We start from the raw sequence: 17656 nt of genomic DNA on the forward strand, positions 1-17656 counted from the left end.
ATGTGGCTTTATCTGACTTGACACAGATAAGCGCAAGGGTTGGCGTCTGCCATTGTGATGTGAAGTTGAGGCTGAAGTCCAGTCGAGATTGAAAGGGACAGGCCGTTGCTTTCGCATGTGTACTTTTTATTTGGGCTCGATTAAAGCAGCAGTGGGAGATTTGCTGGAATATTTTGTGGTTTTTTTTTTTTTTTACTACGGTGACTCTTGTGAAGGTAAGATCATTTTTAGGGGCTAGTGTGTATGTGTTTTATAGTCACTTATGCTTGACGCCTCTAAATTGTGTCTGCAGGATGCTGATTTTTAAAGTTTTCACGTTTTTGCTCTTGCTGAGTCTGTTTGGAGTCAACACGGAGCATCTCCAAGCAGAGAACTTGCATCTGCTGCCCCCTGATCAGCATAAGGTGGTCATGAACCACGGAATGAGAGGTATATTCCATTTTCTTCAATTACATGGTATCACGTTGAGGTGGTAAGCTATTAGAAAGATGTCAACTTTCTTTGACTTCACGGCAGAAAAAAATATGACATGAAGAGAACTCATTATTGCCAAATGTGATCACAAGCATGTGTGTGCACCCAGTTGATCACTTTTGAATGTGTCATTAGTTTGTCTTTATCTTAGATGGATTCTGATTCATGTAATGGGCAAATTCCACACTAAATGACTTAAAGTGACTCATGATTTTCCTGTGACATCATTTGTGTATCTTGGTAAAAGCAATACAAACAAATTGTTGTAATATTGTGGCAAATGTTCAAGGTTTCGCAGAGTTTTGCCAAGAGACGTTGAGCGGACTCAGCCGTTTACATCATTGCTGCGTCAGCAGTTTTAGGGTCATAACAGAATCACTTTGAAAAAGACTGGCTTATGAAGAATGTAATAGGGTAAATGCAGAAATATATAAAATCTCATTTTATTGCAGTGATTCCGAACATGGCACATGAGGGCAATTATCCAGTTTCATATCAGTAAATTCATTGGTTCAATTTTATTGTGATTCCACTTGCAGCAGCTTATTAAAAAAAAATCCACTCTTCCACTCCCCAGCAAAACACAAAATCTTAAATATAAGATATTAAAATAAGCAAGAATATTTGAATATGAGATATGATAAACATATCGGGCCGATTGTAGATTTCAGTATCGCCACCCTCTTGTGGCTGTTTTGATCATGAAATTAGAAGAATAGAAAATTGCCATTAATTTCATGAAATTTGAAAAAAAAGTAATATCATATCATATATTATTTCTTTAAAATCATCTGTATTTTTATTTTTTTGCTTAATTGTATGTATCAAAAACAAAAGTACTAGTAGTATCCTGGTCCTGGTCCTTGGTATCTGTGACTATCCATGAGTTCAGTATGCATACTGGTATTAGTAAATAAAATAAAAAAAAAGAAAAAAAATCGAACATACATCCCAAATACAGGTAGTCCTTTCGAACACAATGGGTTCCGAAAGGTTGTTTGTAAGTCAAATTTGTTTAGAAATCGAATCACATTAAATTTGGTTTTAAAATTAAATGTTATCAAATTATTTTTTTTAAATAAAATCATGAAAATGTTTTAAAAATGAAACGAGTGCAATTAAGCCGTTCAAATCAACAGCTGTGATTGTCCCCACAGTGCTACCAAGAGATTGCCACGAAATGCTCATCAGCTCTTCAGGTTATGCCCGAGATGGCGTGTACCTGATCCAGCCGGGCGACGCCCCCATCGTGGTCTCCTGTGCCATGCGGGAGGGAGGATGGACCATCGTGCAGCAAATCACCGTCAACAGCAGCGTCAGCTTCGACCGGCTGTGGGCCGACTACAAGCTAGGTTTTGGGGACGTGACCGGCGATCACTGGCTGGGGAACGAATACCTTCACCAGCTCAGCAGAGGCCCGGCACGCTACAAATTGGGAGTAAAACTAGTGGACCGAGACGCCGTGACGAAGACGGGAGAGTACGACCCTTTCCTGGTGGAGGACGAATCATCGGCATACAGGTTGAGGCTGGGCTTGTTCCAGGGCACGGCCGTGGACGCCCTCACCCAGGACACGGAGAACTACCTGCACGATAACCAGAAATTCACCACCAAGGACAGAGACAACGATAACTACTTCCAGAACTGCGCCAAGTTGGAGTTCCAGGGGGTGGCAGGTGGAGGTTGGTGGTACGACGCCTGTGCCGGGGCCAATCTGAACCGCAGGAACGTCATCTACTGGCAAAAGGACTGCAACAAGGAGCGACTGTGCAAGTACGCGTGGATGATGGTGAAACCGTCAGACACGGTTAAACCCGTTAATTGCGGCGACTGCAGGAAGGATGAGCTGTGAAGACGTTCAGCAGTTTTGGTTTTTTTTGTTTTGTTTGTTTTTTAAAGCTCATACAAGATTTGCACATTTGACACACATGCTACGAATCATTCTCATTGCAGACAAAATTACACACACAAAAAATCTTTTGACTATGGTACGGAAGCATATTACATTCACTTGAAAAAAAAAACCTCATGTTTTTCTGACTAATTTTTTGGGGGAGCTTTGTTTTTTGAGTAATTTGCTTTCTGTTTTTTTTTTCTTTGTTTTACAGAAAGAAAAAAAAATTCCGTCAAAAACGGGAAAAAATATTCAGAAAAACAAGAGGAAAAATTACTCAGAAAAACAAGAGGAAAAAAATATTCAGAAAAACGGGAAAAAACATTATTCCAAAAAAAAAACAACAGAAAACAAAAATATTCCAAAAAGCATCTTTTATTTTTTATTTTTTTTAAACCTCTGAACTCCAAGTGACTTGGCGCATGCGTCATGATTAAACCTACAAGTCCAGCCTTCCATGAACTCACCCGTGGTTGACTTCACGTCTATTTTTGTGGTCGTCTTCCACAAATGTTGAGAAAAGTAACAAAAAGAGGCATATAAAGCACAGATATCTGTTTTCAAATCAAATCCGATAGAAGCACGAATCCTCTCAAAATTAAAATTCAAGTTATACAGATAGTCATACACCTGAAAATCTACTTAAGTCGGTTTGTACAACCGCTGGTATCGAGGACAAAAAGTTGTATCAGACATCAAGTTCCAATAGATTCTTCAGGACATTTATTTGAAAATGCTTGAGCACAGTTTCTAAAATACAGAAACATAACTGCAACAAAGACAAAAAAATCCAAATATAAAATCAACCAGCTTAGTTTTCCTTGTACATAACTTTACTATATATACATATTTGAAATACACGTTTAAATTCCCGTTTGAAACAGTCTTTCAAAAAAAAAAAAAAAGGTCGTCTTTGTGACGTTAAAAAAAACAAAACACAAAATAGAAATAGCGACTTTATGCTTTTTCCTGTATTTATAAAAGGCAGAAATGTCAGTGGTATCGTATAAAGCGCACTATTGTTGAATTGTGCTCAGCAAAACAAAGATGCTGCCACAACTGCCTGCATGTGCTTGCAAACAGCAGCACAATAATTAGAAGTTAAAATAGGTGTCGCACGGACAACTGCTTTCAACACGACAGCCTACATCGCTTTAGCCAGATGCGAATCCCGCCTCACTCTGATACGGCTCTGATACAACCTACGAAGCCAGAAAGCAAGTGTCTCCTCGGTCCCACCATTTTGTTTCACTGCAGCAGTTCACACAGAATAGTGACAGGAAGAAGTTGCTGCTGACAGGTCATGTGAAAAGGACTTGAAATTTCACTGACGCCTTACAGCATTCCAGTTGTAATGTAATATTCAGACGGTATTTGGGGGTGGTGAAAACCGATGGACTAACTCCATCCTAAAAGTGAGCTTTTCACTCCACATACTTCACTCATATAAGATGGCAAAGAAAATTACTCATGAATGAATCTGACTGGTTTTGAATCGTGTAATGTGTGCATGCTGTCTTAATATTTCATGTTTAATGGTATTTGGCAGCCTTTTGATGGTAAATGCAAATGTTAACATTAAAATAATGTTAATAAAGTGTTGATCACACTGAATTTGCAATCCTTCACATTGGGGCCATTGGCCATGACCAGCCTATTAATGTGGAAAAATGTCCTCCGGTAACTTTTATTGATGAGAATTTCAAATAGCTAATACAAGAAATCAGGACCGAATGCATTTAATACCAAAATATACACCATGATGGCCCAGTGTCAAAAGTGTCATTCATGACATGCAGAATAAACATAACATTTTTTTTCCAAGCTAATTACAGCCATTAAAAAAAAAAAAGCTTGTTGTTTTGAGCATTAATGAACATAGAACAGTGGTATAATATTTTTCCCTCCTTCCTCTCTTTAGTTTTTCCTCTGGTCACTTGAGATCTTAATTTATTAGAAGTATGAGGTTTCTGGGGTTGGCATAAGACTCCGGTTTTGTAACCACGCAGGAGGGGTCTTGTTGGTGCTGGACTTCACTTTGATGGATTGGATGTACTGGCTTCTATTGATCTCACTCTGCCTTATCGATCCTTCCCTCCTTCCTCTCTTTAGTTTTTCCTCTGGGCTCTTGAGATCTCGCTAAATTTGCTGGAATTTAGAGGCTTCCGGGGTTGGCGTAAGACTTTGATTTTGTAATCATGGGGAAGGCAGGAAGTGTTTGGTCGGTGCTGGATGTCACTTTGATTTACCTTTCTTTTCTCTTTATTTCTTTTTTTTTCTGACCTTTTCTCTGGTCTCCTGACCATTTAAATCTCACGACTCTGGCAAGATTCTGAAGTACCTGGTTAAGGCGAAGGGTAATGGGATATTTATAAGGTTTTAGGTGAATGAATGAGTATAAATTTATACGTATTTGCACGCACGCACACGCACGCACGCAAACGCACGCAAACGCACACACGCAAACGCACGCACGCACGCAAACGCACGCACGTAAACGCACGCAAACGCACGCACACATACACACACACACAAAAAAAAAAAAAAAAAAAAAAAAAAAAAAAAAAAAGAGCAATGATGACAAGACGTTGAATCGGTAAGACTACCGAATGAACAATTCTGAGCTCTTCAAAAAAAAAAAAAAAAAAAAAAAAAAAAAAAAAATAATAATATTTTTCCTTTTTTTTTTTTTTTTTTTTTTGTGGCACAGACCAATGTCATTTTTTTCCCCTGACAAACACAAACTGGGAAAAAAAAAATGTTAAAAATGCAATACCCCAAAAGAAGTTTTAGTAATTTAATTAGTGTGCTTGTTTTTCTTTCAAGTAGGAAAATGGTACCTTCAAGGCCTTATGCTCACGTTAACCATTTTTAGACTGTCCCGCCAGAGCTAGTCGTTGGAAACCGCTGCCATAGGCGATCGACTTCAAACTTTTTTAAAACCCGTCTAAAATAGTTCAAGAAAGTTTGGCACCGACCATTGGGTTTTGTCCGTACCAGTAGAGTTTCTCCTCAACCCGCTTCTTCTTCCACTGGCACAGTAGAAGCATGCGGAAGGTCTTTTGGAAAGTCTTGTTGCAGAGGGCGTAGCACATGGGGTTGACGGTGCTGTTGACGTAGCACAGCCAGTAGCCGAGGTGCCACAGGGAAAGGGGGATGCAGTCGGAGCAGAACGTGGAGATGAGCACCATGATGTTATACGGCGTCCATGTTAGGATGAAGGCCAGGAGGATGGCGCTGAGGGTCTGAGCTGCCTTCCTCTCTTTGATCAGCACCATCCTCTTCCTCTTTGTCATCTGGTTCTTCAGCGTGACATCCTTGGCGGTCGGCGCGTTAACCGACTCCGCCGAGGAGAAAGCGGTTTTGTTATCGCCGTTTTTGCTCTGGGGCGGAGCCAGGGCGTCTTTGGGTTTGAACTTGTACGACACGCACTTGCTGCTCCTCTGAGAGTTGCTTTTGGAAGAAGGCGTTTGGAAGAAGCTGTCGTCGTCGTAGCTGCTGAGCTGTTCGCTCTCGCTCCCCGCCGCGCTCTTGCCGCCCTCACAGGCCCGGTTCACCAACGGGGGCTGCGAGGCCCCGGGGGACACGGACCGGTCTTCGTCATCTGAGGACGCGTAGCTGTTGTAGGTGGTCAGCTGACCAGCTTTGGACCACTCCCCGTTGGTGGAGGTGCTGGACTTGGCTACGTGACTCCTGCTCGTGGACGACCACGAGGCTTGAGTGCGGTCTTGCGACGCGGACCTTAGCTTACAGCTAAAACACGAGCGGATAATCCGGGGCTGGGTGACGTCGGGTTGTGAGGACTGGTTCGCTCCCTGAAGCTCCGCTAAATCCTTCGTCCTTTTCTCGGTCTCTTTATAGATCCGACAGTAGAGGATGGTCATGACTGACACGGGGATATAAAACGCTGCGATAGCCGTTCCGAATGTTATAATGGGCTCTGAGAAGAACTGAATCTGGCATTGTCTCTCCGGGACCGTTCTTTTCCCCACAAAGTATTGCCAGCATAGGATAGGCGGTGCCCACAAAATGAGAGACACCAGCCAGGCCAAGCCTATCATGATGCCGGCCCGTTTCGGAGTCCGTTTGGCTCTGTAGGTGAGCGGCCTGGTGATTGAGAAGTATCTGTCGAAACTGATCGCCAGCAGGTTCATGACCGAGGCGTTACTGGCCACGTAGTCCACGGCCAGCCACAGGTCACAGGACAGGTTCCCTAAGGCCCAGTAACCCATCAGGATGTAGGAGGTGTACAGGTTCATGGAGAAGATGCCGATGATGAGGTCCGCTGCCGCCAGACTCAGCAGGTAGTAATTGTTCACCGTCTTTAGTTGGCTGTTGACTTTAAAGGAGAGCATCACCAGGACGTTCCCCACGATGGTGACCAGGCTGACAATGGCCGACACGGTCGCTATGGTGACCACCTCCCAGAGACTGTGAGTGACCAGCTGGATGTCCGTTGTGCTGTTGCTTCCTGTGGCATTTTGTGCACGCTCCGCTTCCATAGTTGTGTGCTTAGTTGCATCCCGACATAATGAAACACGTTGACATTTCCTAGAAAGAAAGAAAAAAAAAAAAAAAACATTGGTTATATTAGAGGAAATGCTTTTCATAGCCACTAGATGGCATCGTTTCATTTCCGCTATGACCAACATTTAGGATACCAACACATCTTTCTTGGGTACCAATCCTTGATTATTCACGGAATACCTTCTTGCCTGTTGCCAGGCCAAAATCATGTCATGTTTGAAGTGCAGTCACATGACCTCAGTTCAGGTAAACTGTAAAAAAAAAAATAATAATAAAAAAAAAAAAATAGGTTGCCTAAATTTCCAGCAATTAACTCCAAAATAGCTTCTTCTTTTTTTTTCCTTTTTTTTTTCTTTTTTTTAAAGAGTTACAGTGATTGGGGAAAAAAACACAAATATACTGTAAAACCAAAAATAGAATACACTAAATTTACATGAAGGAAAGTATTACAATTAGAGATGGGCGAGTGTTGATAGCAGGCAAATTTTAAAGTGATACTTATTTAGCCATTTTTGGCAGTCAAACAATATTTTGCCTGTAATAAATGTGAAATTTTCATTACTTTTCATGTACAATTAGTACCTTTAAAAACACATTTTGCAACTTGCTGTCGACTGAAAATGACATCACAAGGGCTCAGGTAACCAATCAAAGCTCAGCTTGTGAATGTCACATGACCAAACCTAGAAAACAGGTGAGCTGTGATTGGTTACATTAGCCCTTGTGATGTAATTTTCAGTCAACAGCAAGTTGCAAAATGTATTTTAAAAGGTACTAATTGTACATGAGAAATAATGAAAGTGTCAAATTAATTATAGACAAAATATTACCTTTTTATTGCTATAATGGGCTCAATAAGGGAAGTATCCCTTTAAGTAAGGTATTAGTAATTGTGACGTATCTGCTGCCATCTTGTGGCCGATTTACAATCAGGAACAAAATATTTGAAATAAGAAATTCGTTCATTTCCATCAGTCTACTCTTCATTTTATCGAACTGCACTGCTTCAGTAGTTATGTTTTTGTCTAATTAGATTTCACTATATCAATCAAATGTATCCAATGCACGGCTCGCCACTGCTTCAAACAAATTCTTCCTTCGTCCGGAAAGTGCTGCTAAACGCAAACACTGCATGAAATACAGTGCAAGCGTGTATCATTGCAAAACCACATAACTTCTTAGACCAGCAGATGGCAGCCCTGAGCCCTCATGTGTGTAACCTCACTGTGGCTCCTCTTGACTGCATGCACGTTAATCATGGGTGAGCGGACGACACGTGTAAGCGCTTGAAATTAATGTGCTTTGCTTCTCATGACCTAAAAAAAGGCACAATTTCTTAATGTGCGGATTGAATTTGCATATGTGAATTTACAGAGAGCTCAATCTTTTCCCCTCGTGGAGGTAACCTTTAACTCACACCCTAAGGCTCTCACACATCTGCTTCAATTAGGCCCAAAAAGGTAACCTGATATTTTCAGTCATGCACGTATTGCTTTGCTTTTAATACAATAACAGCTCAGCTTTTCTCGAGTTAGCTTCCAGGTTTTCAAATGTGTATTTTCCAGAGCAAAATTAAGCTTAGAAATGAAAGCAATATCATATCAAGTATTCGAAAACCCAAAAACTATTTGGGAGATGTGTCCCAATGCAATGTTTTACTAAAATATCCCGACTTGACAAATGACTTCCACATGCTTCAGTATCCGTTTGACAGCTCCGGCAGCAGCCTGAGGCTCACACAAATAACATTCCCATCTCCAGGGGGGTCCTCCACCAGGAATTGGATTGGAGCTCACCTTGTTGTACAACATTTCACATCACATCACTCCAATCGCTCATCATTAGACTGAGCCATTACAGTAACTTATATTAGGAAGGAAGAAACCAAGTAATGCGAGCCACCTCGAATATTTATTCAATAACTTGGCAAAACATATGTTAAGAGGATGGGAGAATGCTGACGTAAAAAAAAAAAAGCTTTGATGTTGAGTTTGCAATTTGATTAGTTAAAGAAACAGTCCAATTGATAATATATTATTTGCGATGAAAAATACTATTGATTCTGCAAACAAACATGGAGGTGCTAGTGTCTGGGGATGCTTTGCTCCTCGAGACCCGGACGACTTGCTATGATTGCAAAAAAAAATTTACCATAAAATCGTAAGGGATCATATTTGGCCATCAGGTGATGACCTCCATTTTAAGCGCACTCGAGTTCCGCAGCAGCACAACAAACATTACATCAAAATGTTTCTCACTTTTGAAATAATTTTGAACATACGGAGCCCCTCTGGTTTCAGGGTGTAATTTTTTTTTTTTTTTTGCTAATCTGTACCCACAGTTTAGCAATCTGTACCCACAGATTACTAATCTGTCCCCACAGTTTACTAATCTGTACCCACAGTTTAATAAACCGTACCCAAGGTTTACTAAACCATACCCAAAGTTTAGCTCTTCTGTGGCGTTATGTAATACGCATGCGCACACAACGTTCGTGTGGAACAGGTACGGTTGACTAAACGGTGGGTACAGATTAGTAAACTGTGGGTACAGATTAGTAAACTGTGGGTACAGATTGTTAAACTGTGGGTACGGTTTACTAAACTGTGGGTACAGATTAGTAAACTGGGCACAGATTAGTAAACTGTGGGTACAGATTAGTAAACTGTGGGCACAGATTATTAAACTGTGGGTACAGATTAGCTAAAAATAAAAAAAATTCAGACCCTGACACCAGAGGGGCTCCCTATGAACAAGAGCCCAAAGTATGTGAAAAATAACTTATCACTTGTAAGAAAAACTCATTGGTCCGTCACTCAAGGCAGTTCGACTGACTTTGTTCCTTGTAAATTCAAAACCCTAAAGGGTAAAAACAGTTCATTGAGTAGTGCAGCAGTGCAATGGAACAACCTGTCAAAGGAAATAAAAACAAGTGGTTGCGTGATTACTTTTAAAAGAGCCCTAAAAGCTGCCCACAACGCAATACATAAATAAACTCATGTAGTTGTCCAACTATTTCATTTCGTTTTATTTCTTACGCTGTTATTTTTATTTTTTTATGTTGAGGACAGCAATGGAAATATGGCTATATTGTGGTTTTACCCTTGATGATCCTTGACTATGTTAAGGGAATTTTTTTTAATATGCTCTCTTTTGTGCTATTAATAAAAAAAATTCAATCAATCTATCAAACACAAAAAAAAGACCCAGAACACACTGACTGTGTAAATAAATAAATTAATAATAATAATAATAATAATAATAATTCTGGGCCAGGTAGTTTTCAATAGTTAATTAATAACTTGTAAAAATCACCATTTAATAACTGGTTTATATGTACTTGGGTTTTCTTTGTCTGACATTTAGATATGCTTGATGATCTACACAAATGTAAATCCCCCTATTACCCTGATGAAATAACACATCAAAAATAATGTGCTCAGAATAAGCAAACACAAAAATAATTTGCCTTTTTAATTTACCTGATTGCATGCACATTGCACATAATCCCACACACTAGTGCTTGAGGAAAGATATACGATGTATTAAAAATCCAATTTGTCGTAATTGCATATTAGCTTTAGTAATGATGACATTTGCAAGAATTGTTTTTGTGTGGGTTTCTTGTACATGATATAATTTCCGAAACGCATTTGCTCATAAATTGTGTGAAACGCCAAGATTTGACTTTGGAGTGAGTTTGCATGAAGTGAGGAGACGTGGGCGTGACGTGTGCCAGTTCAGATGGGCGCCATGTCACCTTTCATGCTGCCGTCTGTAATTATAGTGTCATTTGCCACATATAGTGCCAACTATCCCCTCATACAATTCAGCGTCATTGGTTTGATTTGAGTGAAAGCGGCGTTAGTTCCTGCTGCAGAAAAGCAGCTGCCGATGCGTTTCATGACTCAGTTTCTTCATCATTCTGCCGACCGCCTTGCATTCCCTCGACCTGTGAATGAATGATTTACGGCACAGCCATGTGTGATCATGATGATGCACTTCCGCCCCGCATATTCCAATTTTCAAAATCCCATTTCCCTGCATGGTCATTGGAGGGATATGAGCCAAGGCCGCAAAGATCTGATTCGTGTCGGCAGCTGATATATGGAGCAGAGGACTGTGAGGGATATGTCACGCGAGGAGGATTTTCCTCTTGTCAGGGAAATGGACTGCAGGTTAACCTCAGGATTCATTAGAATGTCGTTTTCTTAATACTTTTGAGACAGTATGATACAATGAGCTTCTTGTCATTTTACATATACGGTAAGAATGAACTTGTGCGCTATTAAATGCGATATTTCTCAATAGGGCTGCTCGATTATGGAAAAAATAATAATCACAATTATTTTGACAATAATTGAAATCATCCATCCATCCATTTTCTGTGCCGTTTACTCCTCACAAGGGTCATGGGGGGTGCTGGAGCCTATCCCAGCTAGCTTCGGGCAGTAGGCGGGGTACACCCTGAATTGGTTGCAAGCCAATCGCAGTAATTGAAATCATGATTATTTCTTTTTTTGGCACAAAAGAAGAAAATTTAAGCATTTAAAAATATTAAGACTAATTCAAAAAATTAGAAACACTATAATAATTTAGGTTATTTTGGACCAAACAGAATTTATAATAATATATATTTATATTTATTTATTTTGTATTTATTTATTTATTTGTTTGTTTGTTTATGTTGGCAAAAATTCATTTATTTCATTTTTTAAAAAATCATTATCTCTTTTTGTTTTTTTGTTTTTTTTATCTCTTTTTTTTGGTACAAAACAAGAAAATGTTTAAACGTAAAAAAACAAAAATATTAAGACAATAATTCTTTGAAACACTAATTATGCAAGCTCCTTTTGGATGAAACAAAATGTATTAAATTTGTTATTTTAAATTTTAAAAAGGGAAAAAATTTAAACAACTCAAAAATGTGTATTTTGTTTTACGATAATGCTGATTTTGTAATTGTGGAGTGTAATAATTGAAATTGTAATTGAATTCGATTAACTGCACAGCCCTATATCTAGATATATTTATTACTTGAACGATTCTGTTAAATTCTATGCACTCAAATCTTTTTATATCAAAACCCCCCGAGGGAAAAACGTTTGTGGATGTTGTTGAGCATGTGTGCGCACGTGTGCTCCTGTCGGGGTTCGTTCAAGGTTCACAAACGCTCACTAAAACGTTCGCCTAGAGTTTTAATGGCTTTTCTTATACCTTTTCTTGTCGCAAAATTTCCTGGCAACAAGAAAAAAAACATTAAAACTGTTTCGATAACGTTTATCAAATTTTCTGTTTTCCTCAATAATCAACTGTTTTTCTTAATTTTAAACTGCATCACAGCAAACTATTGTTGAAAAACAGTAGGTGAGACGCAGTGACGTCAGAACCTCAGTAGCGATTTCGCTGACGAAAACGACAAATGTTTAAAAAAAAAAGAAAAAAAATGGATCGGTGAGAAGTGCAACTTTGTAAGACTGTTAGCAACCAATTACGTAGATTCATTTTGCCTGTTAACCTGCCTTTAAAAGTGGTCTGCCAGCTGTTGCTAGCCTATACCAGCTAGCAGTTAGGCGCTAATGCCAACAACTGGCACGGATGCCAACATACAGTAATTGACTAACTTTATTTTTTAAACATCTTCAATTAAACATGATTTCGGGATGTATTATTCATTATGAAACCAATTAATAGAACTTTCACATTAAAAATGAAAATTAAATGGCCGGTCACTTGACTGACTGATCAGGAGCGAGTTAAGCTAGTATGAACACAAGTTAAAATAAGATTTGCCTTCATTTTCCCATGTAATAATAAACATGTTTTTTTTTCCCCAATCAATTCATATTAGCAATATATTTTACCACCATGTTTTAATGCCTAGTTACTTCACACGCACTCTTGTGTTGTATAGCGTAATCATCGAATGGAGTTGTCAGATCTTCATATAAGTGGGAAAAGCGTGCATATTCACATTATGAATCCGCGTCGAATCACTGGTCTCGCCCACACAAAACGAACACGATTCATCCTCGTGACATCCTGGCGGTATCAACTTAAATATTGCATTAGGTCCATATGCATAAGTAATGCTAAAGTTTCCTTCAAAGTCAAGCAGAAGCGATGGAAATCTGCATCTCCTGTGGTCCTCTCGTTGCTGCTGCCCCGCAACCAGGAAGGCCACGCTTAATAACCTTCTCCACATTCGGGCCGCGGCACAACAAATGCTGATTGCATATGTCTGTCTGGCATTTGTGCAAGGGCGGTCGGAAGATGAGAGACGGAGAAGAAGAGATTAAAAAGGGGCGAGTCGAATGTGTGCGCGCGCGTGTATGACACACAGACAAGCCCAGAGGTATTTGGCACAATGGTTATTGCATCCTGCAGCCAGCCCACTGACCCATAGTGAGCGCTTGTGCCCACGGTAGTATGTGACAGTGTTGAACAGCACCTGAGAAATGTATTCTGTGCACTGGAGGAGAAACAATCGCAATTGTGAATGTTTCTACAAAGGAGCACGCGAGCATACAATCGCAAATGCATGTAATGTATTTTCAACAGTGGCGTTTAAAGTGGAAGTCAACCTTAAACATTTCTTGACAATAATGTTATCTCACTAATCTAAACATGACGTTCTCATTAATATTACATTTGTGGAATATGAGTTATGAAGCAAAATCCAGACATTTTTATCCATCTTAGGGGGCGGCCATTTTGCCACTTGCTGTCGACTGAAGATGACATCAGTTGCCAAGGCTCAGGCAATGACCAATCACAGCTCACCTGTTTTCTGACGCTGCGCTGTGATTGGTTGTGACTAGGGGTGTGCTCAAAAAATCGATACGGCAATATATCGTTGCGGGCCTCATCACAATACATGTATCGATACGCAGGCGTCAGAATCGATATTGCTTGTTAACTTTAAATCGGCAGTTCACGTTTGCCTTTGCGGCTTGCATTGTACCTAAAAAATAAAAACCAGCAGCGTCTTTGAAGTTAATTGCCTTCAATTAATGCAAAAATAGCTCACCGGTGATTGGACACTGTGTCTTGCTAAGAAAAATAAAAGCAGAGGAAGGATGTCAACATATATTTATTGATGAACTTAAAATGGCACGTGTCTCAGTGTACCAATTTTCCTATATTTTGTTTAAAAAAAAATGTGTCTTATTTGGGATACATATGTATCGTGATAGGTATCGTATCGTGAGGTTGGCGGCAATACCCAGCCCTAGTTGTGACCTGAGAACTGAGCAACATTGATGTCATTATCAGTCAACAGCAAGTGACAAAATAGCCGCCTGTATTATTGTCAAAAAAAAAGTTTTGGGAGGGGGGGGTTGACTCAAAAGCTGTTATTTTGAATGTCTTAACTGGTTATTGTGTTTGTATTCCAATATCAGTTGCTTCCTATGTGTTAGCAATAACATTAAGATAGCAGACTAGTTATGTGTTAGCATTTGCAATCCACTTTCTCCTTGACAATTGTGACATGTTTGTGGTTCAGTACGATAATATCGGCTATGTGGCACCTCAAAATGTTTCCTGATAAAAACACAATTAAACACAAGTTCTCAGTTGCTTTGAATTGGAAGCTGTCGGCCTACGACGGTCAGTCGCTAACTGTAATTTTTGTATACAAGTAGCTTAGCTGCATCGCTAGCTGTGCGACGCGCCGACGAGCTAGCTATCGCTAATTTAAAACCGTTTTGGTTTTGACACGTACGTCTCCATGTCGTGCGGCTGAGGAAAAGAAAATGGTAGATCTTTGCCCAAGTAGCGGCCATATTGTTCATTGGGTGGAAGGTTTTATTAATATACCGTCGTAGAAACTGCAATATGTGGTGAGTCACTTTCTAAATATGAGTCTTGAGTGTGTGTCCGTCCGTGTTTGTGCCTCTGGCGCTTCTGTTCCTGCCGCACAACGTGCATATATGAATAGTGTCATTGCGTTCAAGATTTTTTTTTAATATAGCAGACGTTGAGTGCATATAATGTTGGTATTGTCTACTTTAAATCTTTTTCTGCCCCTTCAGGTAAGTATAGTTATTTCAGTCAGTGCAATAAAATACATTAGATGCGGTACAAACGGCACCTGCAGGTATACTTTTTCTTGATTTGTTGATTTGATTTCTTAAATATCACAATTCATCCATCTTGATGGAATGGACTTCCAATGACGCGTCATTGCTTAATCCTCATTGGCATATTTTGCACTTTCTATGAAACTAATGAATACTCTTTCAAAATCATAAGGCACATTTTGTTCAATGTAAAACTGTTGGATGTGATCATTAGCTGGCTTTATAAGTACAGTATTTGCTTTGGTCGACCGAAAGGTACACACGCACACACCTTTCCGTCAGCATTCAATGAGGTAAAAGTGCACATTAATAATACATGCTGTCGAGACCTCTCAGACATGCACTTGTGCTGCTATTTCCTGTCAAATCCAGGTCAAAGCCTTTGAGCAGTCATCAAGAAATACATTATTAATCACTTCCGACTTGCCCGAAACGATGACACACAAAGAAGATACCCACATAAAAAAATACATCAATAAATACTCACAGAGGCAGAATTGCGAGTTAATCCCTTTGTTTTGCCCAGGAAGTCTTCTGGGGGTCAAGTGTGTCCAAGGTTCAAAACACAGTCGGAGATGGTGAGGAGCCCCGCTGACTTGGAGGCACAATGTGTAAGCGAAGCGGAGGGTGAGAGGAGAAGGAGGCGAAGACCGCGGCCGCTCCTCAACATCACCATCCAAATATTCCTAAGTTGCATTCAGCGTGGAGAAGTTTTGCTTGCAGTGTCTCGATGATGTTGAAGCAGAACCTGCTGCTGCTTTTTCTTCTTCCTCCTCCTCCTCCTCTTCTACTTGTACTACTGCTGATGATGTAGTTGCATGTGGCTGAGGGACACAGAATGGAGCGGGCGCTTGCACGCCGCCGGGAGGACGAATTCCCACAGGGGCGACTGGTTCATCATGTTTCGGGACAGTGAGCATGCAGCTCCTGAACCACGCGGCGTGAGAGTGGAAGGGAGAGGGAGGGAGGGCGCGGTCGATTGTGGTCAGATGATTAAACAACAGTCCCCACCGACCGGTTTCACATCAAGCAATATTTTGACAGATGAGCAGAAAAACAAATACGAAGTCATGATTACACAACAGGGTTGTTATGTTGGAGTTGGAGTTTTTATTTCGTTTTGAGTCCAAAATGTCAAACACGTCATTTGGAGGTGCTTTGGCTCCGGGTGGTGGGATTGGCACCGTTGCCTGCCTTTGGTGCAGGTGGTGTGGGTTCGATTCCCTTCCCGGGAGACCATGTTTGTGTGTGAGTGTTTAAAAAATAAAAAATAAAAATAATAATAAAATAAATAAAAAAAACGAACTTGCGCTCAAATAAACTCTTCGTTTAAAAAAAGAAAAAAACCTGGTGGTGCTTTTTTATTGGCTGCTGCTCGATGACATCACTCTTGTGCGACACGTTTTCAAACTAATATTAAAGGGATACTTCACTTATTTAGCCCATTATAGCAATAAAAAGTTAAGATTTCGTCTATAATTAATTTGATACTTTCATTATTTTTCACGTACAATTAGTACTTTTAAAAACACATTTTGCAACTTGCTGTCGACTGAAAATGACATCACAAGGGCTCAGGGAACCAATCACAGCTCAGCTGTTTTCTAGGTTTGGTCATGTGACATTCACAAGCTGAGCTGTGATTGGTTACCTGAGCCCTTGTGATGTCATTTTCAGTCGACAGCAAGTTGCAAAATGTGTTTTTAAAAGTACTAATTGTACATGAAAAATAATGAAAATATCAAATTTATTATAGGCAAAATATTCATGTTTGACTGCCAAAAATGGCTAAATCAGTAAAGTATCCCTTTAAAACAAATACATTTAAATCAACACCAAAGTCTCGAATTAATTACAAAAGATGAAAACTGTCAAAATTGGGTTGATTTGGTTGTTTTTGTCGTGGCTCAAGTTTGATTTTGGTTTCATGTTTCTTTGAGTTCTTGTCGTGATCTCTATTTTGTCATATTGTCCTTGTTGGGCTTCCCCCGTGTCGTCAAACCTGAGTATGTCCACCTGTGTTTCCCTACCTCTCCTAAAGTGTCAACCAATCAGCACCCTCTGCCACTTGTTTCTTGCCAAGCTGTGTCTCGTGTCAATTAGATTATATTTAGTCTCTTGTCTCCCTTCTGTCTGTCGATTCATTGTCATTTTCCTCATGTCGTTTTACCCTTTTGGATTTTGTTGTTTTTGTTTCTTAGTTTGTAGCTCATTTTTGCCTCTTTGTTTTTGTTGATTAAACTTCTTTTTGACCTCATTCTTTGCCTTCCTCACCCTGCTTCCCTGCATTTGGATCCACCACCACACCTCGTTCGTGACAAAAACAAAGTACTTTATGATTATAATTAGTTTTAATTAATTTTCTAAATGTAAAATTTAATTTCAGTTAATTTTTGTTTTTTGATTAAAGGGGGAAGTTAACCCCCCCAAAAATTGGCAATAATGTTATATGCAGCCCGACTAGTTTAAATACAGTATTCTGGTTAACATTGTGTTAGTGGAATATGCATGATTTAAGCAGCAAAATCTAGTTGTTTAGTTTTTATCAATATCAGAAGGCGGCCATATTGCCACTTGCTGTCAAGTGAAAATGACATCAGAGTTGCTCAGGTCTCAGGTAACAACCAATCACAGCTTGGCTTCAGAAATCAGGTGAGCTGTGATTGGTCGTTGCCTG

General features: G+C 39.8%; 2 protein-coding genes across 3 annotated transcripts; one reads left to right on the forward strand and one right to left on the reverse strand.

Moving 5' to 3' along the window:
- Nucleotides 1–70: 70 nt before the first annotated feature.
- LOC144031902 (fibrinogen-like protein 1-like protein) lies at nucleotides 71–3977 on the forward strand. Of its 2 annotated transcripts, XM_077539423.1 has the most exons (3): nucleotides 71–215; nucleotides 293–429; nucleotides 1632–3977. In XM_077539423.1, exons 2-3 carry the CDS (start codon nucleotides 294–296, stop codon nucleotides 2324–2326), a joined length of 831 nt encoding a protein of 276 aa, XP_077395549.1. In that variant the 5' UTR covers nucleotides 71–215; nucleotide 293; the 3' UTR covers nucleotides 2327–3977. The 2 variants fall into 2 exon arrangements, with proteins under 2 accessions (XP_077395549.1, XP_077395548.1); XM_077539422.1 differs by lacking the exon at nucleotides 71–215 and having other exon boundaries at nucleotides 287–429.
- A 1063-nt stretch (nucleotides 3978–5040) lies between these two features.
- Nucleotides 5041–15892, reverse strand: chrm5a (cholinergic receptor, muscarinic 5a). Its single transcript, XM_077538759.1, has 2 exons — nucleotides 15467–15892; nucleotides 5041–6919 (listed from the first exon to the last, which is right to left on the reverse strand). Exon 2 carries the CDS (start codon nucleotides 6868–6870, stop codon nucleotides 5326–5328), a length of 1545 nt encoding a protein of 514 aa, XP_077394885.1. The 5' UTR covers nucleotides 6871–6919; nucleotides 15467–15892; the 3' UTR covers nucleotides 5041–5325.
- Between the last annotated feature and the right edge of the window lie 1764 nt (nucleotides 15893–17656).

Source organism: Festucalex cinctus, chromosome 12 (genome assembly GCF_051991245.1).
Source record: "Festucalex cinctus isolate MCC-2025b chromosome 12, RoL_Fcin_1.0, whole genome shotgun sequence".
NCBI lineage: Eukaryota > Metazoa > Chordata > Actinopteri > Syngnathiformes > Syngnathidae > Festucalex > Festucalex cinctus.

Excerpts from the sequence above, each read along its gene's own strand:
- LOC144031902 (XM_077539423.1), top strand. The coding sequence starts at position 294 with ATGCTGATTTTTAAAGTTTTCACGTTTTTGCTCTTGCTGAGTCTGTTT. Across the intron at positions 430-1,631 it reads CATGAACCACGGAATGAGAG|TGCTACCAAGAGATTGCCAC; the intron begins GTATATTCCATT and ends TTGTCCCCACAG.
- chrm5a (XM_077538759.1), bottom strand. The coding sequence starts at position 6,870 with ATGGAAGCGGAGCGTGCACAAAATGCCACAGGAAGCAACAGCACAACG.